Raw genomic sequence first — 25,313 nt, 5'->3', positions numbered from 1 at the left:
CGCCCCCGCCCCCGCTCCGTCCGCCCGTCCCCCCGGGGAGGGGTTGGGGGGCGCGGCGCCCCACATAACACTCCCTCTCCTGCGCTCGGAGCCACCCCTCTCCCCTCCCTCCTGCAAACACCACCGCCTCCCCTGCCACCGCCGCCACCTCGCCCGCCGCTCCGCAGCTAGCCGCGGCCGGTGGGCGGTGCGCGGACTGTGCGCGCCGGGGGCGCCAGATGTGCAGTCCCCGCCGCTGCCAGTGACCCAGCCGCGGCCAGAGCGGGATCCCGGCCGCCTGCTGCATGCGGCGGGGGTGACCCTGAGCGCACCCCGGCTTCCCTCGGCGGGGACCCCGACATTCGGAGCGCTGCGACCCGGTCCTACCCTCTCCAGCCCGGCCCGCCCCGCGTTTGGATATGGAGGGGGCCGCTGCGCCCGCGGCGGGGGACGGCCCGGGCTTGGGGCCCGGGGCTTCGGGCTCGCCCCCGGAGGCGGCGGCGGCGGCGGCGGGGGCGACTGCAGCCCCAGCGGCGGTGGCCGCGGCCCTGGAGCCCAGAAAGCCGCATGGGGTGAAGCGGCATCACCACAAGCACAACTTGAAGCACCGCTACGAGCTGCAGGAGACCCTGGGCAAAGGCACCTATGGCAAAGTCAAGAGGGCCACCGAGAGGTTTTCCGGCAGAGTGGTGAGTGGGGAAATCCCCAGGGGCGCCGGTTAAACGCGACTGGGGACCGAGGGCGCGCGGGACGGGGGTCTGTGCGTGCTGGGCCCCCTTCGTGGGAGGGACCCCCCAGACTCCTCACTCGGCCGCAGCACCCCGTGACTCAGGAGTGTCTCCTGAAACAACACTTGTTACATCCTGTCTGTCTATATGAAAACACTTATACACACGCACACGCATATATAAAATCTCAGCGGCAAAGTCAGGTTTCTGATTTGCAAACACTTCGCAGTGTCGGGACCATCAGGGTCTGTCTCGCGGGCTCGCATTCAGACCATGCCCGGGAATGCCTTATTCCTCCAACTCCAAAGAGGTCCCATCCTCACCTCAGAGCTGGTGCCACATCCCCTGTCCTGTAGGCAAAGGCCTTCTCCTCACCCACCCACCCACAGACCCTCTCTCCGCATCCTCCCATTCTGACTCCAGTCACCCAGGTGCTGCTTCCGCTATAAGGGAGGGCAGACCTGTGCCTATTTTTTATTTTATTTTATTATTATTTCTAAGAGAAAGCGCTAGGGAGCAAAAATAAAGGCAGCTCCAAGCCTGACAGTTTGCACCATGGTTTCTGGAAGGACCAAAACGCCTGTGGGCATGGCAGCCATACAGACGCAACAGACTCACAGCACTTCAGGTGCTGCGCTGCAGGGCTATTAAATCCTTAAGGGGTCTGACCAGAGGTCCCACCCCCTCTGACAGCTGAGACCCTGCCAAGGTCCCAGCACCATTTGCACAGACTCAGGGAGCACTTTGAATACCCTGGGGTCTCTCAGTCCTGCCCCAGCCTTGGCTCATTGTCATTTTCATTTCTGCAGAACAGCCGGTTGAAATCCACAGTGGTTGTGGCTGGAGGGTTGGGTTCAAAGTGACTGACTGTTGCAGAAAGATTTTGGGTGGTGTGTGGCAGAAAATTAACACGGCTCTTTGATTTGAAGCAGATCACATGTATTATAATCGATTTAGGGCCCCAGTAAGGAACTAATTATGAGACTCGTGTGCACTTTTGGGGATGTTCAGGGCCCAGGGCTGCTTGTAAACTTAATAACTAGCCACAGGGATAAAAATGAAATGAACTGTTGAAGGAAGTGGTAGGTGATGTTGACATTTTTCTTTTGCATTTGTACAGGGACAGTGATGTGGAAAAAATGAGGCATCATCAGCAAAGCTCAGCCCCCACATTCTAAAATATCTGAATGTATCAGGGGATTTGAATGATCTGGATACGCTCTTCATTTCTCAGCTTCACTGTTTGGATTAATATAACTTTTTCTGATAGCTTTTAGAAAAAAGTCTGTTATCAGTTATTTGGAAATTTGAGATGTACAATATATTTCTTAAGCTGCTTCTGTAATAAATTCTATAGCAACCAAGTGTTTGAGAACTCACTTTGGGCAGTTCTGTAGCTTGAAAATGAAAAAGAGGAGTTGGGCTGTGAAGATGCTCTTTGACAAACATGCTTTCAGGTGTGTGGAAGAAGAGGCTGGGAAAAATGCACTTCATTCATGCTTTTCTTCTGAGGTTTTATTCCCCAGGCTGAATGTTGAATAAGCAAAAGCTAAGCTTAGCTCCTTGGTCATGTTGTCTTAATAGGTGTTGAAGAATCACGCGGGGGAGTTGGAAAGAGGAGTAATGAAAAACAGATAGACGCAGTTCCAAGCTGCAGGTTGAGGCTGTGAAAGTGTGAGGGACTGAGCGGTAAGGGTGTGTCCTGTATTTGTGCAGGGACGGAAAAGGCCTAAATGCTGGGGAGCTGCTTCAAACTGTTTGGAAGCACGAAACCTTTGCTTATAGCAGAGACTTCTTTCCCAACTGCATTGGCGCTTCCTGTCAGGCGTTCTTCTAGCCATCCTGATCCACAGGCTAGATTAGGTGAAAGGGACTTGCATCAGTGATCAGGAGCCTGCCTTTCTCTTTTCATGTGTCTTTCATTTGCAGAAACTCTGAACATTGCGCCAGGATTTAGTGAAATGGCCACTAGGGGGCGCCTTGAGAACAGAGGAGGCTCATTTTTCAGGCGCGAGTCCGGGGTTGTTATGGTCCAGCCCCAGTTCAGGTTCCCATTGTGCTATTAATGTCAGCTGAATCTCTTGTTTTACTAAAAAATTAGGTAGAGATTTTGAATTTGGCAGCAGATCCAGGTCCAGACACTGGCAATCCCCAACCTGCTTCATTTATTGGGCTGGATGGATAACCACAGAATGTTAGCAAGATCATCTGAATGAAAGCTTGCATTAAACAGATGGGGAAACTGAGGTTCAGGGAAGGGAGGGCCCCCTTTGCACTGAGTCCTCCCCCTGCTGAGCACACTGCTCACAGATGGTGTAAGGACTTAAGTGAGAAACAGGAATTGTCAGGTGGAAAATTCTCCTGGCCTGGCTGAACAGAAAACAAAACAAAAACTGGGCAGTACGTTGTTCTTGCCCCTACGGTGCTGGTGACTCAGAATCTGTCAAGGGCAGCAAGAAATCGTCACATAAAGGATAAGCTTGGTGTTTTCTTCTGGTTCTGATGATGCAATAAGCATCCACAACTTGCTTTTGAGGAGAATATAAAGGACATTGTCTGTGTATCTTTTTGCTTTTTGGGGAGAGTCCTGAAGTGATGTTTGGTTTTCATTTGTACCAAAGCTGTTTGTAGCATCTCTTGAGAGGCTGTGGCTTTCGCCTGCTTTGCTAGGGTGAGTGCTGCAAGTCTTGTGCTGGGTGGGTATCAGGTTGCTTGAGATGCTGTGGAATCAACCCTCATGGTGAGAGCAGGGTTCCCTCTCAGAGACGAGAGAAGTTTCTAAAAATGATAATATTGTGGCTTTTGGTTGCACATCTGGCAGGGCTTTCTGAATAAACACAACACAGCATCATTGTCAATATTCTGTGAAAGGCAGCTCTGAAGAGAGCTGCAGCATCAGGAGCCCGGAGTCAGCAGGCCCAGCCCTCTGCGTGGTCCAGGCGCCCTTCCCTCTTCACTCCCAAATGCGGTTTTGCAGCTGTTGCTTGAGCGTGTTCCTGAGGTGAGGGCTCAGAGTGGCTTGTTCCAGAGGCGGACAAACCCAACAAATAGACACTTTTGCAGAAGGGCTAAGAACTCCGGCTTCCCACTTACCACTTACTAGCTTTGCGATCTGGGACAAGCTCTGGAATATTTTGAAACCTCAGCTTCCTCATCTGTTAAATGGATTTTAAGACCATCAGCTGCACTGGGCAATTATCCTTGTGTCACGTAGCGAGAGGAAGGGGGAAATAATCAGCTTTTCAGGGTGATTTAATACATGGTAGGATAATCAGGGAGGTGCACCCACAGGAAGCCGAGACAGCTATCCAGATTCAGATAGGATCTGGATGCATTTCTAAGGTCTTAAATTTGGGTGTCTTATATTGCACAACTTTTGTTTTGATACAAGTTTGAGCAGGGCTGTGGGGTGAGCCCGTGTCATAATACGGCATGTTTTGTTTGAGCCAAACTTCCTGGAACTTCGGGCCCCACAAAGCATTGCCAAAAAAAAAAAAACAAAAACAAAAACAAACAACTTTCTGGAGAGATGTGCCATGCCATCACCTCCTTGCCAAAGGCCAAGTTCAGCTTTCTTTCTGTACCAGGTTATCTCTTATGGGCAGTGTGGGGTGTGATATGAGCAGACACGGGTCTCCAGGAGGGGTCTGGGATGGGAGAGACAGGATGGATGGGCACCGTGTGCCCCGGGTCTGACTCAGAAGGGATTTGACCAAAAAGGGGTGTTTTAAGTACTGACCAAAAGTTATTCATAGTCTCATGCTGGAAAATGAGGCCTCAGGGAGGCAAATGAGTGAGTGAGATGGGCTGCTGGGCCAGAGGGCCCTGTGGATACCACGAGGCATATGGTCCAAGCTTCTCATCCCGGAGGTGGGAAAAATAAGGCACTGAAGTGGTGACTTTTCTCAGGTGGCAAAGCTGGTAAGTGACTGAGCTGGGTATAGAACCTGATTCTTCACTTGGTATTGTTATATCACTCATTTAGTAAATCTTTACTAGAGACAGAACTTATAACCTAGTATCAAAGATGAAATGTACTTTCTTTTATTTATTTATTTATCCCCCTCCCATAGTTTTGTGCTCGCTGTCTGCTTTTTATGTCCATTTGCTGTGTGTTCTTCTGTGTATGCTTGTCTTCTCTTTAGGCGGCACTGGGAACCGATTCTGGGACCTTCTGGAGTGGGAGAGAGGCGCTCCATCTCTTGTGCTACCTCAGCTCCCTGGTCTGCTGCATCTCTTGTTGTCTCTCCTCTGTGTCTCTTTTTGTTGCATCATCTTGCTGTGCCAGCTCTCCGTGCAGGCCAGCATGTCTGCGTGGTCCAGCACCCGTGTGCCGGCCTGCACTCCTGCATGGCCCAGCAAGCCATGCAGGTCAGCACTCTGCATGGGCCGGCACGCCACATGGGCCAGCTCTCTGCTCAGGCCAGCTCTCCGCTCAGATCAGCTCTCTGTGCAGGCCCCTTGCCTTCACCAGGGGGCCCCGGGAATCAAACCCTGGCTCTCTTATATGGTAGATGAGAGCCCAATTGCTTGGGCCGCATCCGCTTCCCTGAAATGTACTTTCAAATACCAAGCTACTTCAGTTCATTTTCACAAAGATTTATTACCATCTTCCTTCTGGGGCTGCCTTGTTAAATGCTGATATAGAGATGAGTAAGACCAAGGAGCTTACAGTCTGAGGGAGGAGACAGTGTAAGCAGTTTCTGGCCCCTGGGCCCTCTTCGATTATTTCAGGTGATTTCCAAATTGGCGTTTATCGAAGCTTAGTTCATTAAATTCAGTTTGATCCCCAAGAAGTCCCCCTCTCCCCACTACCATGGCTACTGTCATTAACAAGCAGCTGACATTTTTGCAAACTTGGGGTGTGCCACACCGTGCGAAGTGTTGCGTCACGCTGGGCTTAGTGCTTTACAGACATTTTCTCTCATTTAAGAACCCTATGAAGTATGCACTCTAGTTCGATCCACTTGGCAGATGGGGAAACTGGCACTTTGTCAGGTTAAGTAATTTGCTGAGGGCCACACAGTTGGAAAGTGTCAACCGAACCTCCCTCTCTTGAAGTCCAGAGAGCTGCTGGAGAAATTGAGAGCTTCCTGCTGTTGCTTGGCCGGTGACCTCTGGAATTGGGTTTGGTGCCAGAGGGCCACCCTTTTCCTGAGTGGGTTCTTGCTGCTCTTCAGGGAGGGGATTTAGGGACGGCATGGTGTAAATACTGTAAGATTAGAGAGGGAGCCTCCTCCTGCTAAGGAGAAGGCAGGTGTTGTTGGAGATGACCCTTGATTTGGAATTCAGAAGACTGAGATGCGGGGCTTTTCAGGCAGAGAGCAGATTCCAGGGCAGCCATCCATGTGTGTTTGTGGAACAGTGGGCCAACCAGGTGCTTGGGATGCAGGGTCTGTGCTGGGAGACAGTGGAAGGAAGGTTGGTGAGATGGGCTGGGGGTAGTAATAATACTGTTTAATAATAATTATTACTATAGCTAATACTGAGTGCATTTAACATGCTATACATATTACATCATTAAACCTCCTAGCAATCCTGTCATCCCATTTTCAGGTGGAGAAATTGAGTCACAGTGAGGTTACGTAGCCTGTCCAAGGTCACACACAGCAGCAGAGCCAGGATATGGGTCCAGGTGGTGCGAATGCAGAGCCCTTGGCTGTAACCCCCCTTTAGCTGCTCTTGGGCGCTGCTTACCTGGGTTCTGATCGCACCAGGGCCGAGCCCTTTGGTCTGGCATGCAACTTGGAGCAGGGAGACTAGCTTAGAGGTTTTTGCAATGGTTAAGGTGTGAGAAGATAAGAATTGGAAGCTGAGTTGTGGGAGAGAGCCATGCCTGCTTCTGACCAATTGTCTGCTTGTGAGCGTGTTTGAATGAATGGGGTCAGGAGGCTGTCCAGCTAGACCCTCGTTGAGTCCTTTGTTCCTCTGAGCAGCCTCGGACCGTGCATCCCGAGGAGGCTTCTGGAGGGGTCGGTGGGTTCACTCCCTGACTGCAGTCTGAAATGCACCCACACCACACCGGGCTTTCTTGAATCTCGCCTCCTTCTGGGAAGTAGCGGGAGATAGGGCTTGAGTCAGGGGGCCTGGGCTATTAAACCTGTTAACCATCTTGCAACCATCCCACATTGCTGCCTACTGTCAACACCTTACCTGGCGCCAGGCACATAGTAGGCCCTCAACAAAGGCTTGTAGGATAGAACTGAAGTGATTGAGTTGAGCAAGTGACTATCTCGGGAGGCGCAGGGCCTGTCGTTCATCGTCCCTAACCTCCAGGAGCTGTTGGTTTTGGTGGGAAGAAAAGACAATGCCTGGAAATGAGTGGCGGGTTATGCAGCAGAGCCTGCAAAGACAGGCAGACCCTTCCCTCCATAAATTCCCTTCTGCTACGTCTGCTCCCCCATTCATTAGGGAGGGATGTACAGCCAGGCTTGTTGGGTTCCTGGCCGAGGCTTCCTGTCCTCAGTGGCTCCGGAGTCAGACAGCGTAAGTCTCATTTGTCTTACCCACATGAAAGTCCTGGAGCATCTGTAAGTTATGATTTGCGAAGTATCTGCTTTAAAGCAGAATGCATTTATCATCGTGCTGGCCCAGTTGACAGTATACAGTGCAGGAATGAGAGGATCCCAGGCCCCGGAACAGGAGGGGCTGGGCCAGATGGTCCACCCATGAGTGGAGTCTGGCTCTATTGATAAAATTCCCTGGAAATGGCCCAGGAGCAGCCAGATGTTGAATTCATGGCGAGGCTCTTTGGTAAACTTTTAACTGCATGTCAAAAGTGGGCTTGGGCAATTCCACTCCTAGGTATAAACCTACGAGAAGTGCAAACTTAGGCTCACACAAAAACTTGACCAAATGTTCATAGCAACATTCTTCATAATAGCCCAAAAGTGGAAACTACCCAGATGTCCATCAGCTGGTGCATGGATGGATAAGGTGTGGTAGAGCCATTCTATTTATGGAATTTTACTTGTGGAATATTTTACTTATCCCCTAATTTAATGGAACGTTTGCATAATATTTATGGAATATTATTTGACAATAAAAAGACATGAGGTACTTATCCATGCTACAACACGGATGGACCTTGAAATCATTCTGCCCAATGAAAGAAGCCAGGGTGTGTTGCGGGAAGGTGGGGAGTGGCTGCTAATGAGTACAGAGTTTCTTTTTGGAGTGATGAAAATGTTTTAAATTTGATTGTGGTGACAGTGGCACAACTCTGAATTACAAACCATTGAATTGTACACTTTAAATGGGCCCGTTGTATGATATGTCACTTATGTCTCAATAAAGCTGTTATTTAAGAAAACTGGGGCTTGGGGTATGTTTGGGGGCCAGCGAGTAGGGTGGAAGCCCACGTCTAGCAGGCCTCCAAGATTTCAAACTGCAGGGCCCACAGAATTCTCACGCTCCTTTTGTATAAGAAGTAGAAGGCAGTGTCCTGTGAGCATGGTCAAGAGAGCGAGTCCTGGAACCAGCTAGCCTGAGTCAAAATTCCATCCTACCCCTTGAAAACTGTGTGACCTTGGGCTAGTTACTAATCTCCTTTTAACCTCTTCTTTTCTCCTATGTAGAAAATGGGGTTCAAAACAGTTCTTATTTCATGGGATTGTTGATAGGGTTCAAGGGGATGGTGTAGTTTAGCCTTTAGCCAAATGCTTGGCCCTTCCTTGGTAGGTGCTCAGTAAATGCAGCCAGGGCCATTGCAGGTGTAAAAGACTCCTTCCTGTGACTTAGGCGAAAGGCTCCCTTCCCAGCCTCAAGTAGTCCCCCCCACTCATGGCTTGGTGAGAGTGTCATGGGCTGGATGCCAGCCACCGGCCCCCTAAGCTGGATACCTAGTACCTTATGGGGCAGCCCTGGTGGTAGCTCTCATCATTCTTCCTCTTGGGTATCACTCATCATTGCTCTGATGAGCCAGTGGTTCACCAGAATAAAGACCCAACATACACTGGTAGATAGCGCACAGATCTAGCAACGAAGCAGCTGTGTTCAGTGAACACTTTCTAATGTGCCCAGGGCTGTGGAAAATTTCAGAGAAGAAAATGACAAAACCTGCCATGGAGATACCTAGGATTTAGTTGGGGATGTGTGACTAGTACATGGGAAATAATCTATGAACCTTGCAAGACATTAAATAAATGAGGGATAGAGGAAAAAAATCATGGCTGCAGAGTCAGAGATGGGTCTGAAGCCCATACTGTGCTCAGTAGCTAGATGATCCTGGACAGGCTGTACACTTTGAGCATCTGTTTTCTCATCTAGAAAAATGGGGCTTACCAATATCCTACCAAGTGGAATTGCCATGAGAAATAGATATTTGGAAGCTCCCAAAACAAAGCCTGTGCCTAGTAGATTCTTAAAAGGCAGAGTGAGAAGTTTTATTCTGAGGAGAAGCAGTAACTGAGAGTGAGTACTGGTAGCCTTCTTGTCTTGGAACAGCTCTCTCTGCTTAAAACTCTTGCATGGATTGGGTGGAGATTAAACTCTGAATTTGCTGTGTCCTTCAGGTCCCCTGCCAGGATCTCTAAACTTATTCCTCATCTCCGTTTCTTCACATGGAAGCCATGTGAGTTTGTCTGTCTGTCTGTACACTCTCCCCTCCTTCCAATCCCCATAGAAGGCAAGCAGGAGAGATGTCCATTATACTCACTATGCATCCTGGCCTGTAGCCCAGTGCCAGGCATATAGTAGGTGCTCAGTAAGTAGGAATGAATGATGAATGAATGAATGAATGAACAACTGCATATTCCCCAGCAATCCTGAGAAGGGAGAGTTCCATCAAGGCGGGAGGCAGCAGGCAGACCCTTGGGGATCTGTCCTCTTCTCTTTCTCTGTCACCTTTCTCCACACTGCAACGGGAGAGCCCAGCTTTGCAGCCCTTACCACTGCTGGGGAGAAGGAGGAGACCCCAGCCCACCCTCAACATCTTCCTCACCCTTGGTGGCTAATCTCTGTGGTTCATTGGAACTCTGCAGTCTCATTGGGGTCCCCCCCACTTTTCTGTTTTCCTCTAAAGATTCTAGCTCCCCATCTGGGAAACCGTGGCGTTCTCTGCAGAATGCACAAGATGCAAAATGCTTTGGCCAGATTTTAAAAACATTTCTCCCGGGGTTGTAAATGAAGCACTTGAAGAATTGTAAACCTGCTGGAGTGCAGAGTTAATGTATATCTGGAAAAAAACCACCATGATTTTACTTTTAAATTTGCGAAAAGAATTCCTCTTCCTTTACTTTCACTAGAGATACTGAGAGCCAGGATGAAATTTCCAGAGGGGTGGCGCTAAGAGGAAGCTGTGGCAGGTTTTGCTCCTTTCCTGTCAGGGGAGGGCACGGTGTTGTTGAAGTCCCTCAGGGTTCAACTTTAATCTGTTTGGCTGAAGGGCAAACTCCCCGGAAAAAACTAGCTGCTTCTTTCCATGAGCATCTCCTAAAGGGGCTCCACTTCCTCCTGCCTGTGTCACGCTCCTAGTATCGATGGGGCTCAAAGGCCGCAAAGGTAGCTGATTGCACCAGGTTAGAACGAATCCTTGCCAGCTGTTGTTATTTTACTATGAACTGGGCTCGGCTCATGTATGATTTGCCCCGATTGTCAAAAGACACTCGGTCTTCGACAGGCTGCTGGAAGGGAAGTGGACAATCCATTCTTTGATCTAAGACGCAGCTTCTGTGATGGTCAAAAGAGTGACCTCTGGATCCCGGCTGCCAGGGTCCGAGACTCTGCCTCTAACCTGCGTAACCTCGAAAAGTCAGTGTGCCTCAGTTTCCTCATCTGTGCCATGGGCGGGCTGTGAGGGCCAATGAGTTGTGCATCGGGTTCTTAGAAAGTGCGTGGCGCACAAGTGGATGACCTCTAAGTGTTACTCTTGGACAGAGCCCGCGGGGAACAGGGAGGGTGGGCTGTGGGTGGCCTCTGCGCCTCGGTGGTGCTGGGCACAACACTTTGCATACAGTAGGTGCCCCCGTGTGGAGCCCTCTTTGATTACCTGTGAATTGGGGGCTCAGACAAGACATCCTTAAAGGACCTAGGCAGCTCAGAGGAAGAGAATCCTAGGATTCTTGGAATGGAATCGGTGAAATGGAGACTTCATTTCCTGTTGCCTGGTTTTTGGCAGAAGAGCTCCTTGTTGGGGAGAAGTAGCTGCAAAGGATTCTCAGAATCCTTTGGGATGCTTTGGTGCGGGCTTTGCTATCACGTGCTCAAGGACAAGGAGAATCTGCCTCCCGGAGAGCGTCGGCCTGGGCCCGCCAGGCCTTCTTGAGCACGGATCCTTTCAGCTCAATGCCGGTGGTGTTTCTCCTTAAGCACGCCTGTGAGGTAGGTTCTGCATCAGACTCTGTGGAACGTGGAAAATGTGCACCCTCCAAGAACCGGCCAGTTTGCCCCTCTGGAATATGGGATAATAGCAGAACCTACCTCCTAGGTTGTCGGGTCACGCGCTGTGGACAGGGCTGAGAACGGGGCCCGGCGGTAGCCAGTTCTCAAGACGCACGAGCAGTTACTACTCGGGATCCAGAGGCAGACAAGGTCACGTTCTGCCGGCTTGCTTGGAAGCACCTTTACTTATTCCTTAGTAGACTCAAGGGGGGCGGGGTGTGCTCTGCCCCTGCCCGGGGCCGTGCATTTGGGTTTCCCTGAGTGGGGGGCACTTTTGTCTCCCCGCCAGGCTCTAAGCAGTGATTTGGGGCTAACACTTACTGAGCACTTTATGTTTGCCAGCCTCTGTGCTAAGCGTGTCACACGGGGTCTGGCAAATCTAACTCAGCGTTATCTCACTGAACTCTCTGAGCCATTCTGGAACATAGATGATATTGCTACCCCTGTTTACAGCAGAGGTCACTGAGGCCCAGGACCACACTGCTTGGACCTTGGGGAGGGCAGGGATGGAACCCATATCTGTCTAAGCTCTTAACTTCGACCCTAGACTGCTCCCCAAGGAGTAGAAATATCTCTGTTATTTTTCTCTAGTGGCAGACGTTCCTTCTGCCTCTCCCAGGGAGCAGGTTTAAAAATATTTATTCTAGTATTTGTTGAGCCCCTCCTCTGTGCCAGGTGCTGTGCCAGGCATTGGGGAGACAACAGAGAATAAGACACGCCCTCTGCCCCCCATCTCACCCACCTCAATTCTAGAAAGTGCATCTAACTCGTCGTTTCTAGAGCCTTGGTCCCTGCAGTCCGCACTTAACGTCCTGTTAATTGAGATCTGCTTCCCACACAGAATCAAGTGTAATGCTCGCAGAGGGAACACATGTGTGAGTGGGTGTGCCAGCTGTTGGTAGCAGCAGTCCTGGAGAGGAGAGGGATTAAGTGGAAATCGCCACTGAGTCGTAGCCACCTTCAGTATGTAGAAAGTCCCAGGGCAAAAGGAAGAGCCTTCCCCTAAGAATCCTAATGCCAGGAAGCATTTAGTGAACGGTCACTGTGTGCCAGGTGCTCTCTCTCACAGAGCCAGGATTATGATTTCATTCAATTTGCAGATGAGGAAGTGGTGGAGGCTTAGAGAGGTTAGGTGATTTGCTCAAGGTCACAGAGCAGCATTCAGGGCTGGGCTTGACTCACCGACTTCGGGGCTAACGATTGTGACCACTGGGCTCCAGACTTCTCAGGGGTGCTGAGGCTTGGAAGCTTCTGCTGCTTTCTGTTCTGGCCTTTTCCCTGTATGGCAGGCTGGCAGACACTGTGGAACCCAGACTTCAGGCTTGGAGAAGTTGTCTTCCAGGCTTGTGGAAATAGCAATTTGAGTCACATAGTTCCATGATCCCAGATTTTCTGTGTCTTCCTCATTTATGTACTCCCACTGCTGAGGTTGGTGCCTGGCACTTAATAAGGATGCAATGCATATTTGTTGAATAGTTGTGTAGTGTTACAAGTCCAGGAATGTTAGGAAACTTGGGTGCTGCTCTTAACTTCCATAATTTAAGCTGTGTACCTTTGGGCAAGACCTGTTCCTTCTATGGCTTCAGCTGGCTTATCTGTAAGATGAATCTCTGGGCAAAAATTTTTTTTTTAGGATTCATGACTCATTCCACAAATATTTATCGAGTGCCAGTTATATGTCAGACACGGCTCTGGGTGACATGGATAGAGTGGTGAGACAGACGAGGTCCCTGCTCTCTTGGACTCTACATTCCAGCCCTTTCCAGATTTGGCATTTTGTGAGTCTTTACGTCTGGTTCCAAAGTGCTTTGGCACGCAGTTGCTGAATTCTCCCAGGTTTGTCCTCCTTCAGTAGAAGGGCTGCTCCATGAGGGCAGGGTTTTTTTGTTTGTTTGTTTTTCATAGTTTTGTTTACTGATCTGTGCGAAGTGCATCCAACAATGTCTGGCAAATAAATATTGGTGGCATTCATGCCTTCATGTGGAAATGAATGACTGCAGTATTTCAGCTGCTAATGAAATCTCAGGATCTAAAAATTCGGGGACTAAAGCTGGAGAAGAAAATTGAGGAACAAAAGTCCCATTTTCCAGAAAATATATTGTCTTATAAAGGTAAGATGCCAATGAGATCGGAAAGGTTTATTATCTGCTAGTTGAGATATTAGGGAGCCAGGTGGAATTCCTTCCCTTTTTTTCTTTTTCTTTTTAAAAAACCTGGTGATGTCTTTTGCAAACCACAAACAAAACACAACAAAAACAAAAATTTCCCATTACTTTTCCTTTGCTTCAAGCAGAAGCAGCACTTGCTTCTTAAAACAGCTCATGAAGGAAAAAAATTATAAAAATAATATTTTGCATTTCTCTGGTGGCGGCACAGTCTGAATTCCTTTCAGCCCCATGATGAGTTCTAATTTTATGAAATGTTTGGATTAGCAACCAATTTTCCGGTGGAATTTAGGAGGCTTGTATTTGTACTTATGTTTGCAGCAAAGAAATCTCATAAAATCCATTCAATGCCTCAGGCCCAGTGGGAGGTACTAGCCAAGGACAAAATGACCATCAGCGGACTTACCGAGAAGAAAGCGATGTCTTTGGCAGCTGTGGGCTGACTTTGTGGACAGTGGCATGTTCTTGAACCTCTGTCTCTGGGGCTTGGTGGAGCTTGCATACCACTTCCAACTTGATCACTGGCTATAAAAATTCCAGCCCAAGCACAATGCCTCGTACCTGACCTTGTTCTTTCAATTCCCTGAGCCAGAGAACATTGGGGCATCTGGTAATTGGGTGTGAGGCATTTGATAGCACATGGTGTGTTATACCCCCCCACCCCTTAGCACATACTGCCCTGGGTTGAAATTTCCAGTTTACATATTTCTCTCTGCCTCTAGACCATCACTGCCCAATTTGGACACATGCGGCTATTAAAATTAAAATTAGTTACAATTAAATAAAGGTAAAAACTCAGTTCCTTGGCCTCATTGTCACATTTCCCATTCGCTGTGTGTTCTTCTGTGTCTGCTTGTCTTCTCTTTAGGTGGCACCAGGAACCAAACCTGGGACTTTCCAGAGTGGGAGAGAGACACTCAGTCTCTTGTGCCACTTCAGCAACCTGGTCTGCTGCGTCTCTTATTGTCTCTCCTCTTGGTCTCTTTTTGTTGTGTTATCTTGCTGTGCCAGCACTCTGCTCAGGCCAGCTTGCCATGCGGGCCAGCTTGCCTTCACCGGGGGGCCTGGGGAATTGAACCCCGGACCTCCTATATGGTAGACGGGAGTGCAGGTCCTTGAGCCACATCCACTTCCCACATTAGTCACATTTTAAATGCCTAATAGATCTATTAGGCTAGTGGCTACCTTTGAGTGGTGCAGAAAAAATCATTTCCATAATCTTATTATAGAAAATTCTGTTGGACAGTGCTGCTCTAGACTCTAAGTTTAAAATGAGGGTAGGAACCTGTTCCACCCCTCACCTTGCTTTATTAGCTCTGTTGCAATTATTTCTATCTGAAATTATTCCTAAGCAACTTCATTCATCCTGTTTCATCTGTATCTCTGGTGCCTGGTGTGTAATAAGCACTCCATAAATATGTATTTTAGAATGAATGAATGAATGAATGAATGAGTAAGTGAAGTTATCTGTCCAATTCTTCCTTGCTTTGTATGTGCCAGTGGGACTTAAAAAAATTTGGAATGAAAACTTACAGAGTTGTAGCCATTGAATGGGTTCATCTGGTATTTGTTGAGTACCTACTATGTGCCAGGCATTGTACGGTTCTGAGCAAACAGACATAGATCTTTCAGTTAAGGAGCTTTTTCAGTCCCATGGTTCTTAAATCTGCGTGGACATATGAAACTCCTGGAAGTGCCTGTTAAAATGTGCCTTCCTTTGGGAGGGGGTGTGGCTCAGTGATTGAGCTCCTGCTTCCCATATATGAGGTCCCGAGTTCAATCCCTGATGCCTCCTAAAAAAACAATGTCTTCCTTGGCACCCACTCTGGAGAGTCTGATTCAGCAGGGCTAGGATGGGACAAAGGGAGTTCTGGATCTCTTAGGTATTTTGGCCCAGCAACTCAAGTGAGTGCCACACAGGAGGCCCATGTTCTCTATTCTGAGAAACAGATCTGGGCAGTGAGAAGTCCCTTGGTGTGTTCATCTGCAGATATTTCACTCCACTTTCTTCAATCCCCGCCTTCTTTTGTGGTAAATGGAGGGCCCTGGGGCCCCAGGTTCTTATTTGGGACCTGAAACTTGAGGTCTCTTTCCCCGTTATCCCTCCAGGGAGTAATAATAACAGTAAACAATTACATAGCACTAAGCATGTTAAATCACTGACCTAAATTCATCCTCCTGGAATGTGTGGAGGAATGCATCATCATTATCCTCATTTTACAGGTGACTAAACAGAGGCAGAGAAAATTAAGTCACTTGCCCACATTTACACTACTCATAGGTGAGATTCAAACCAAGAAACCTGGCTCCGGTGCCTGCGGGTTTAACCGTGCTGTGACATTGCCACTGACAGTGGCTGGACTCTGAGCAGCTGCTTCCTGAATGCTGAGTGTGCCTTTTGATCCTCTTCTACCAGTTGCTCGAAATCAAAGTTCAGGTAGGACATTTGAAGTGCCTGTTCAGGGGATTAGCAGATTGGCTGTTATGAGCTCTGTGGATCAACAAGTGCCTGTCCCTGCCTTCAAGAAGCAGGATTCATTCACTTGGCAGACATTCTCTTGGTGGTCCTACTGTGCACCAGCCCTGTGTGGAGCACCTAGGCGTGGGAGATTGGCCATGGTCTAATGGGGGTAACGGAGACACAGGCAAGTAATGGAAAGACTTCCGCAGAGAGTGTCAAGCTCACAACAGGTTTTCCTTTAGATAGGAAAGGCAAGCAGATCTCAAAAGCTAGCTTTTCCTTCATTGTCCTGCCTTTTTTTAAAACATAATTTTGCTGTAGAATATGCCTGTTTCGTACAGTAGGGCTTGTGTATGTGCTTATGTGTGGGTGTTTTCTGCGTATGGTGGTGGGTCCAACAACCCAACTACCAGTGCTTTTGACCTTTTGACCTTTCTGGCACCCTTAAGGAAGGGTGCAAACCACTTAGAAAGTCAGGAAGGCCCTCAGAGGTGGGAGCTGCCCAGATCGTCCAACCTGCTTGTGAACCTTCAAAAAAGAAGAGTGAAAGGAAGCGGTATTACCATTTATTGACTACCTACTGTGTGCCTGCTACAAGACGCACGCATTGAGGCAGGTTACATGGGTTATTGCATATAATCTCCACAGCAGCTCTGAGGTGCAGTGATACCAGCTGAAAAAATTGATGTTCAGAAAAGGTAACTGACTTGCTCAGGTAGCACCTGTGTTAAAACACTCAGGGCTGTCTGACTCTGCTGGGGCCTCTTTCCACTACATCAGTGGTTCTAAGTCCTGGCTGAGCACTCGGATAAACTGAAGAGCTTTGAAAAGACCCTCATGCCTGGGTTGTACCCCAGGCTAGCTAAATGAGACTTGCTGGGAATGGGGCCCAAGCATCAGCATTTAAAAAAATATCCCCAGGTCATTCCAAGGCACTGTTAGGGTTGAGAGCCACCAGCTAGACCATTTTGACTATAGAGGTCCCAGGGTCTTCAGTCCTGAAGGTGACCCCATCAATACCTGGTTTGAACTAGGACCTTGTTTGCAGGAAGGTATGTCCCTGCAGCCCCCCTATTAACCCTGCCTCCAGGACCTCCTCACCATCCAATGAGGACTGCATGCTTGGCTTTCTTTAGGGAGGACTGGTGTACCCTAAGCCATCCCATTGGACCTAACCTGGGACCTTTTGCTCAGTTGCATCATGGGCTGCCTGCAAATCGGCAGCTGGCTTGTTTTCTCTTTAGGCCCCGGTTGTAGTGACCTCTGTCCATCTGTTTATTTCAGAGAAATACTTCCATCCTGCAAACTCAGGTCCCTTGGGGCTAAAGAAGTACATTTGGAGGGACTTCTTTTAGTGGAGTGACCTGAAATGGCCTCTCCAAAATGGCTCCAGCTGTTCCCTTTCCCCTAACCCCTTCCCCACTTTGCCTTCTAATGTCCTTTCAGCCTCATATTTTGAAGCTGTCCTTGTGGTGTTCTTACATACTTCTCTCCCTAAGGCTTATTTGTTAGTGATAATAATAATCGTTATCATAATTAATAAAAACAGCCATAATTTTTGGAGCATATACAGTCTGCTGGGCATGCTACTGGCCATTTTCTATGTGTTATCTCGTTGCATGTTATCTTTTCTTGGCAGTGATGAGAGTAAATATGAGTCCTTAGAACAGGGGCAGTAACAATTGTGCCACCATTTTCTGGCATTGTTGGGGAATGAGGTGTTCCATGGACACGAGGCTGCCATATTGGAAGCAATTGCCTTGGTCCTGGTGGGAGTCGGGGGTAGCTGGCTAGTTGAATGGGAGGGTTTGGGAAGAGCACAGAATAGCCTAACAGCCCCTACTATTCAATCTGCTATGAGCCTGAGACCCAGAAATGGAGAATACTTGTTAATCTGATGCCTTGGTTAAGTGGAAGTACTAGTACATCATAACAGAGAGCTCTAAATATATGTATTTTTGAGGTAATTGGAGGTCACCCATTTAAGGGGCAATACTTTAAAGAATGTTAGCTATTTCTTAAGCAAATCTTTCTCAAGCGGATTTCAGTTTCCAGCTGTCTTTAAACAGAGGTGGTGAAACATCTTTCTGTCTTTGGGTTCCTTTCCTAACTAGTCCTCTGTCCTGTGTTTGGAAGTTCTCATGTCTGCTCTTTATGTTCTGTCCTGTGTTTGGAAGTTCTCATGTCTGCTCTTTATGGTTTATCTATCTTTTCCCTCAACAACTTTCCTTCCTTTTTTTTTTTTTTTAAATATTCTTCAAAAGTTTTTAAAAAATAAGATACTTAGATTACATAAATGTTACATAAAAAAATACAGGGGATTCCCATATTCCCCACTCCCTAGCCCTCCCACATTTTCCTACATTAAAAATACCCTTCGTTAGTGTGGTACATTTGATACAATTGATGAGCACATTTTGGAGCATTGCCACTAAGTGTGGATTATAGTTTACATTGTAGTTTACACTTCTGCACATTTTTATAAGTTATTACAAGATACATAATGGCCTGTATGCCAGTGCAGTGTTGTTCAGGACAATTCCCAAGTCCCAAAAATGCCCCCAAATTATGCCTATTTTTCCCTCTCCGTCCCCTCACAACCTCCAGTGACCACTGCCTCCACATCAATGATAAAAGTTCTTTCATTTCTAGAATAACATTAAGTCTACAATAGAATAATAGTGAGTCTACTCTAGTCCACTGTTTATTCCCCAGTCCTGAGGATTCTAGGATGGTGATGCCCCCTCCACCTCTAATTGAGAGGGAGCTTAGACGCCATGGGGCAGATGGGTGGGACTGTCATGCCTGCAGCTGCAGACTCTCTCCGTTGCTTAAGATGGTCATTGTCCATCATCTTCTCCTTATTGGTTGTCCTGGGTCAGTCCAATGAACTGGAGAATAGGTGCTGCAACTGTTGAGTTTCAGGGCCCAACTGGTACCTGGACAGCCAAAGATTTAAGTCTCTTGGACATAAACCTATCAACTCTAATATTAACTATAGGTTCAAATAGAAGGGGCAGAAGAGCCATGTGTGATTGCCTTCCTTTTTCGACCTTTTTAAAAATGAAATTCTTCTTTTCTTTATAGCAAAAATAATACATGCTCAATATGAAATCTCACAAGACACAGAAAAATTAAAGGTAAAATAAGTTGTCATCTTTTGATGCTTTCAGTGAGCCTGTCTCAAATGTCTTTCTAGTTCCATTTTCCCCAACTACTCTATAAGTTTGCTGTGACTAAGCTTGTCAGAGCTGTGTTGATAGGGAAGCTATGGGTGCCCGTCTGCAAGGGTTTGAGGCATGAATTCTGTGACATTTCTTTGGGTGGCTTTTCCAGGGTCCTTATTTCAGAGAACCCTTCCTCATACAGTTTTCACAGGTGAATAGGCCATGACAGTAGATCTAGTGATGTTTTTCCTCACTTAACAGGATGAGCGATCTTGGAGCAAAATTGGCCACCCAATTAGTATGTGGCCACGCTGGTTCCCCTGATTGAGGTCCAGTGTGTTTCCCATTTCACCACCTCTTACCTGTGTTCTAGATTGTGAGGTTCAGGGATAGGTAGATTTAGAATAAAGGGGGTATACTATATTTCACTTAGTAAAACCAAGTAAAATCCACCTGTTCCTAAGTCATCTAGGTTGTTCAAGTGACCAATTTTTAAACTTTTTATTTTAGAGGAAGCCAGCAGAATCTGGCAATCTCTTGAGCATGTCAGATCCAGTCTCTGAACATCAGTCTTACATTAATAATAAGATGGACCCAAAGACGCAGTTGAAAGCAATTCACATTATTATCTGAATATTGTTGTGTTTTATGACCTACCTGAGGATGCAGAGAGCATAAATCTTGGGCTGGGGCAGACTGTCTTATTTACTTGCTCACCTTTTATGCAGATGGGATGCTTGCATCAGAGCCGGGCGCGCTTCAGATGTCTGCTCAGGGATATTTTAGCTGAACTGTATGAGTCCACTAAACAAATGTAAGAGTTTTGGGGAAAGGAGCTGTGTCTCAAACCAAATGTTTTACATGGAGAACATCTGGGGAATATTGGTATTTGTGTGTACAGTACATCAGAAAGCAGCTTGGCGGGGTTCAGCTGGGATGTTTCTGGCCTGTGGTTGCTGGATTTGACAGTTTTGTTGTAAGGGAATGGTTCTTATGAAGTATTGCCATAAAAGCAACATTCGATCCAAGAAGGAGTGTCCTTGTTTAGCCGCACACTCAAGTTGTTCTGATTAGTTCCCCAGGCACATCTTCCAGGACATTTGAACAGTCTGATATCTGAGCTGGTTTTCCCCAAAGATTTAACTCTAGAGAGGAATGTTTCTTCTTTACCTTGTGGTTCCATAGATTTGATGAAATGGGGAAACAGACGTGGCCCAGTGACAGCAGCGCTGGTCACAGGATCCAAATACTCGGGTATTGCCTTTATTATCTGTGGGAACTTGGGGAGGTTACAACTTTGCTGCTTCTGTTTTCCTCTCCTGCAAGATGGATAAACTACCCCATGGGGTGGTGGGGGGAGGGAATAAAATAAAATGGGATGGCATGGTATAAATAGGACGGGGTCATTTATACAACGTGGTGTTGAATCCATGGGGTTTGTGGACTTGTCCACAAATATAGAAGCCACATGAGACCAGAGTGGAATTTGGGCTATCATCTGGGTAGATTATATGACTTTAGCGACTTGTAGATAGTGGGCCAGGTTGGTGGTGGTAGTGGGTTGATGGGTGGGAAAGGAACAATTATAAAAATTAAGACTCATGATATTCATCATGATTGGTTCAATTCAGCTCACACAAATTGTTGAATGTCTCCTTTGATGCTAGAGTCTCACCTAGATGTTGGAGACACAGGGGTGAATGAGGCAGTTATGTTGCCGGTCCTGCAGTTTGAGCTTGCCACATCTGATATTGACCATGAAAGGCCTTCCCTTTAGTTAGGTTATTTGCTGACTATAATCTGGGTGGCATGGACAATGACTGGTGAATATTTTGTACGTGTGAACATTATTTGGCAAAGAATATGGCTAGACTTCCTGTACCTTTCTTGCAAGGTAAGTAGAAAAAAAACTTCTCAGCCAAAAAAAAAGGCATAACTCCACATTAGTTTTATTTATTTACTTATTTATTAATTTATTTTTAAATATTTATTTTTATTTATTTATCTCCCCTTCCCCCTCAGCCCTCCCCCCCATTGTCTGCTCTCTGTGTCCATTTGTTGCGTGTTCTTCTTTGTCTGCTTCTGTTGTTGTCAGCAGCCCAGGAATCTGTGTCTGTTTTTGTTGTTTCATCTTGTTGTGTCAGCTCTCCATGTGTGTGGCACCATTCCTGGGCAGGCTGCACTTTCTCTCGCGCTGGGCAGCTCTCCTTATGGGGCGCACTCCTTGCGCGTGGGGCTCCCCTACGCGGGGGACACCTCTGCGTGGCAGGGCACTCCTTGCGCGCATCAGCACTGTGCATGGGCCAGCTCCACACAGGTCAAGGAGGCCCGGGGTTTGAACCGCGGACCTCCCATGTGGTAGGCGGACACCCTATCCACTGGGCCAAGTCCACTTCCCCCACATTAGTTTTATATGGCATTTTTGTCAGGAAAGAGGAAGTTATTGTGAAAATTGTATCTGAATGGGTCTTGAATGGCATCTTGACTAGTAGTGGTCAGGTGAGGTGGTTAGAGACCCTTTTATGGAGGAGGTAACTGAGCATCACCAGGCACTCAATATAAACAAGTGAAAGGGACTGTGTAGACACCCTCTGGTCTCCTTTGGGGGATGGGTAAATGAATAACTGAGCAAAGTGAGACTCAGTTCTAGATGGAACTGATTCTTAATGAGGATTGGAAGTAAGACATGGAGAGGGTAAAAATGGAGAAAATTGGAAAGATTTCTCAAGAGGCCTCCACCTCCTCACATACATTTAAGTTTGCTAGAGATCCCACAAAGAGCAAATCTTGCCTCGGTAGTATCTGAGAGTCACCTATGCCAAAGCTTGTGTATCTTCTGGGCCCATCTCGAGTTCCACCTACCCGCCGCTGCTAAGCTCTCCCTGCCTTCTCCAGCCCACTCTGCAGCTGGGTGCCTGCCTGCTAAGTAAACTTGCTCTCTCTTCCCAAGCTTGCTCATTGACGTGGCCTGGTGGAATTTAGGGATCTTGGTTACAAGTGAAAGAAATGGATTCTCTGACACATTTAAGCAGAAATGGATTTACAGGATGCGGGGGATCCCCTCGAACCAGGCTTTGGAAAGCACAAGAACTAAGGAAGCTCTGAGGAACTAGGCAGGAAGAGGAACTACTACTGGGCAATCTCTTCAGGATATTGCTCTTGGGATGAATGCCCTAGGCATTTTCAGGCCACTCAAGATTCAATTCTGGGAAAGAGCATCATGCTGTCCAAACTCTAGGCTCATATGTCCACCCATCGGCATGGGGCTGACTGACAGTCACTGCAGTGGAGAGGGATGGTGTCCAGAGCAACATCAGGAGTTTCTACCAGTAGAAGGATGAGTGGGGCAAACGGGCTGGAGTCCCAGTGTCTGCTGCCCTTTCCAGTTGGATTCTAAGCAATCTGAAGGGCATGTCTGGGTCATGCTCTCTAGGACCTGATCAGTGCCTTACCCAGAGCAGATTTTCCCCTGCTGGCTGGGGATTGACTTATTACTGTATCACTTTCAGATTTTAGGGATGATACCCAGTCCCTCCTGTCCAGTCATGCCTTTTGCCCAGCTCCCGTGGCTGACTCCACAGAGAGCTGCAAGGAGTGCCGACCGATGTCCTTTTGAAGACAGGAGGGCTTTAATACTAGTTTAAAAAAAGACTTAGGAAAGTACTGTTCAGCCTTGGTGGGGCCTTCATCTCCAGAGATTCTGATTCAGCGCATACTTATCAAGCATCTGCTCTGTGCCAGGCATTGGCTAGGGTTTGTTGGTGTGGTGTGGCGGGTGAGAGTCCTGCCTTTGGGTTTGCTGAGATGCAGCTCTCCTGCTTATTGCTTGTGTGCCAGGGGAAGTTACTTTAGCTCTCTTGGATTCAGTTTATATTTATTGAGAAAGCAGAAATGATGTGAGAAACTGAGTTGCTTACACATTGTGGTGGCTGGTGCCCCGCACATAATAAGGGCTTGATAAATGGCAAATATTTTTACTACTATGAGCTATTATTGGAAACTATCCCCCAGTCCCTCTTGGAGTTGGCACTGTTATCTCTATTTTAAAGATGAGGAAGTGATTTGGGGTGATTTGGAAGCAAGGAGGAAGGCAATACTAGGAGATTAGCAAGTAAAAGGTGACCCAGGGCAGGTGGCTGGGCCTATTGGTTGGTTGGAATGCTAAAATATCCCACTCTGGTTTTATGATTTTGAAAGTCCTCCTTAATACTTGGTCCATTTCAGCAGTAACTTCTTTTGTCTATACCATGCATCAGGCACCTGCTAGGCACTGGAGATGCTATAATGAATAAAACAGAAATGTTCTCTTCTTGAATGAAGCTTTCAAGTAATGCGATCAAGGTTCTGAAAGGGGACCTGTGTGTGCCTGGGAGCTTACGGCAGGGACGAGCCGTGTGTGGGATGGATGAGGAGCAGTTGGTCAGCTGAAGAAGTTAGTTGCAGATGACAGGGCATGGAGGGGTCCTGGCAAAGAAAATGACACGCATGAATGCTCAGGGGCACACACCCCCTCCTCAACCCAGAACACCCTTTTAGAGAAGATGGCACAGCCAATGCTTGGGTATCTGTCATGGCAGCAGACCCTACCCCACTGTCCCTAAGGACAAGAAGTCAGTGATGGGTGGCCACCGCCTGCTAGGGTGGCAGGAAATGCCCACCCAGGCCTGAGTATGCTCCGGTGGTGGCAGGCGGGTCAAGCTGTCAGAACTTGGGGCGGAGCCGCTGTGACAAGCGTGCCAGCGGGTTTGAGGAGTGCTAATTAGTGGGCTGACAAGCATCCAGAGGGGTTTTGCAGTGGGACTAAGGAGCAGGGTCTAGCCTGTTAACTCTCTAGATAATGGACAAAGAAAGCTTCCCTCTGCAGGCAAAGAAACTGCTGCCCGTGAGATGACGATGAATGAGGCCTCAGAGGCTGTCCAGAGGTCGTGGGGACAGATGCTGCAGCCTGCGCTGGTCCTCGCTCCAGCTGTGAAATGTCTTTGCAAACCCTAATGGCTGTAAATAAGGTTTCTGAATAAAAGAGACTGTCAGGATAAAAATTAACTTCTGAAGAATCTTCCCTTTCACTATCTATTAAATTACCTGTGGTTAAATTATAAAATAAAATAAATGCCATTCCTTTGTGGATTTCTTGTTGGTTATGTTTTATCATGTTAAGAATTTAAAAAATATTTTCTCTTTGTTCTGTTCACCTGGGTCAGCTAAATTCAATGGACCGATTGCCTTCCCCTGGGAAAATTAATTCGGTTTTCAGGCTCTTGGGTCCTGTGCTCATTGTTCCCAAAGGCAGTGATTTGGTAGCAGCCTGAGGTTAATATTTAAATATACCATTTCCTGGAGTCAGTGTTTTCAGGGAACTAAGAAATAATGGTATACAAACCTTCCAAGTATACCAATTCCTGTGTGTTGTGAAATCAGGCTTTAGAAATTGGAGCGGGGTTTGTCTGAAAACGGTCCCCAGCATGCCTGGGGAAGGACAGCCCCCTGGCCTTCAGTGGAGGTGACATCTCGCATCATGCTGTGAAGCGAGTCATCATTTGTCAGCATGCTGAGGAAGAACTGTCGCTCTCCAACTCAGTTTATTAATAATGCAACAGTTCTAGTTCTGGGGACTGAGCTGTGGCTGGGGCCTGCCTCACAGATAAATGTGAAACCTTTCCTGGTTTCAGTCCTGCTGCTGGCTGTGCCTGGGTACTGTGTTAGGACCACTTGCCCTGAGCGTTAATTCCCCCGGGAGCAGAGCTCAGGACTCCTGTGTTGTGATGCCAGTGCTCCCCTTCACTTAGTGACTTTGGGCCTATTCTTTAACCACCCCCGGGGGCTCAGTTTTCTTACCTGTAAAAAGAGGGAGCTGGTGAAGACCCTCCCAAGATCCTCCTAGCTCTAACATCCAGTAACTGAAATGGTGCCCCTATTTATGGTGTGTGCTCGTACCGTGTACACAATCTAATTTGATCCCCACATCCACTTTGCGAGATTGGTGCTATTATCCCCATTTGCAGATGAGGAGACTATGAAAGGACGCCCTGGGGACCTCTCCGTTAGAGACGTCTGAACCGGTTGCTGTCACAGATGACGAGGGCAAGGGGCTGGGTTTCTTGGCATTTCTGTTGGGGCTCTTCTGGGCTTGGAGGTGGGCCAGTTACAGTTGCACAGCCCTAAACTTGTCCAAGCCACATTATAAACAGTGTCAGAGCGATCGGATGCTACCAGCCGAGGCTGTCCCCCTTGTGGGTCACCTCGGCCCTCTGCCCCTCCACACAGTCCCCTACCCCAGGACAGTGGTAACCTGGCAGAAATGCAGTTGCACCCTAGAATTCTGAATTAGTGTTGCCTTTGGCTCTTGGAAACATGAAGGTCCAAAAATATACAACTGCTTGACAACATGAGACCCAGCTAGAAGCCTTGCGTTTTTAGTCTCCTGGGAAGCTGG

The 25,313-nt window shown here is 47.7% G+C and overlaps 1 protein-coding gene across 1 annotated transcript in view; it reads left to right on the top strand.

Annotated features, from left to right (window-relative positions):
• Positions 1-285: 285 nt before the first annotated feature.
• Positions 286-25,313, top strand: part of NUAK1 (NUAK family kinase 1) — a 72,545-nt gene continuing 47,517 nt past the window's right edge. Inside the window, exon 1 of the mRNA XM_004473291.5 lies at positions 286-668. Coding sequence (XP_004473348.1) covers positions 399-668 — 270 coding nt within the window. The 5' untranslated portion in view covers positions 286-398. The remainder of the gene's footprint in view (positions 669-25,313) is intronic.

The sequence above is a fragment of the Dasypus novemcinctus genome, chromosome 12, assembly GCF_030445035.2.
Source record: "Dasypus novemcinctus isolate mDasNov1 chromosome 12, mDasNov1.1.hap2, whole genome shotgun sequence".
Lineage (NCBI taxonomy): Eukaryota > Metazoa > Chordata > Mammalia > Cingulata > Dasypodidae > Dasypus > Dasypus novemcinctus.
This window is presented reverse-complemented; position numbering and strand designations above follow the sequence as displayed.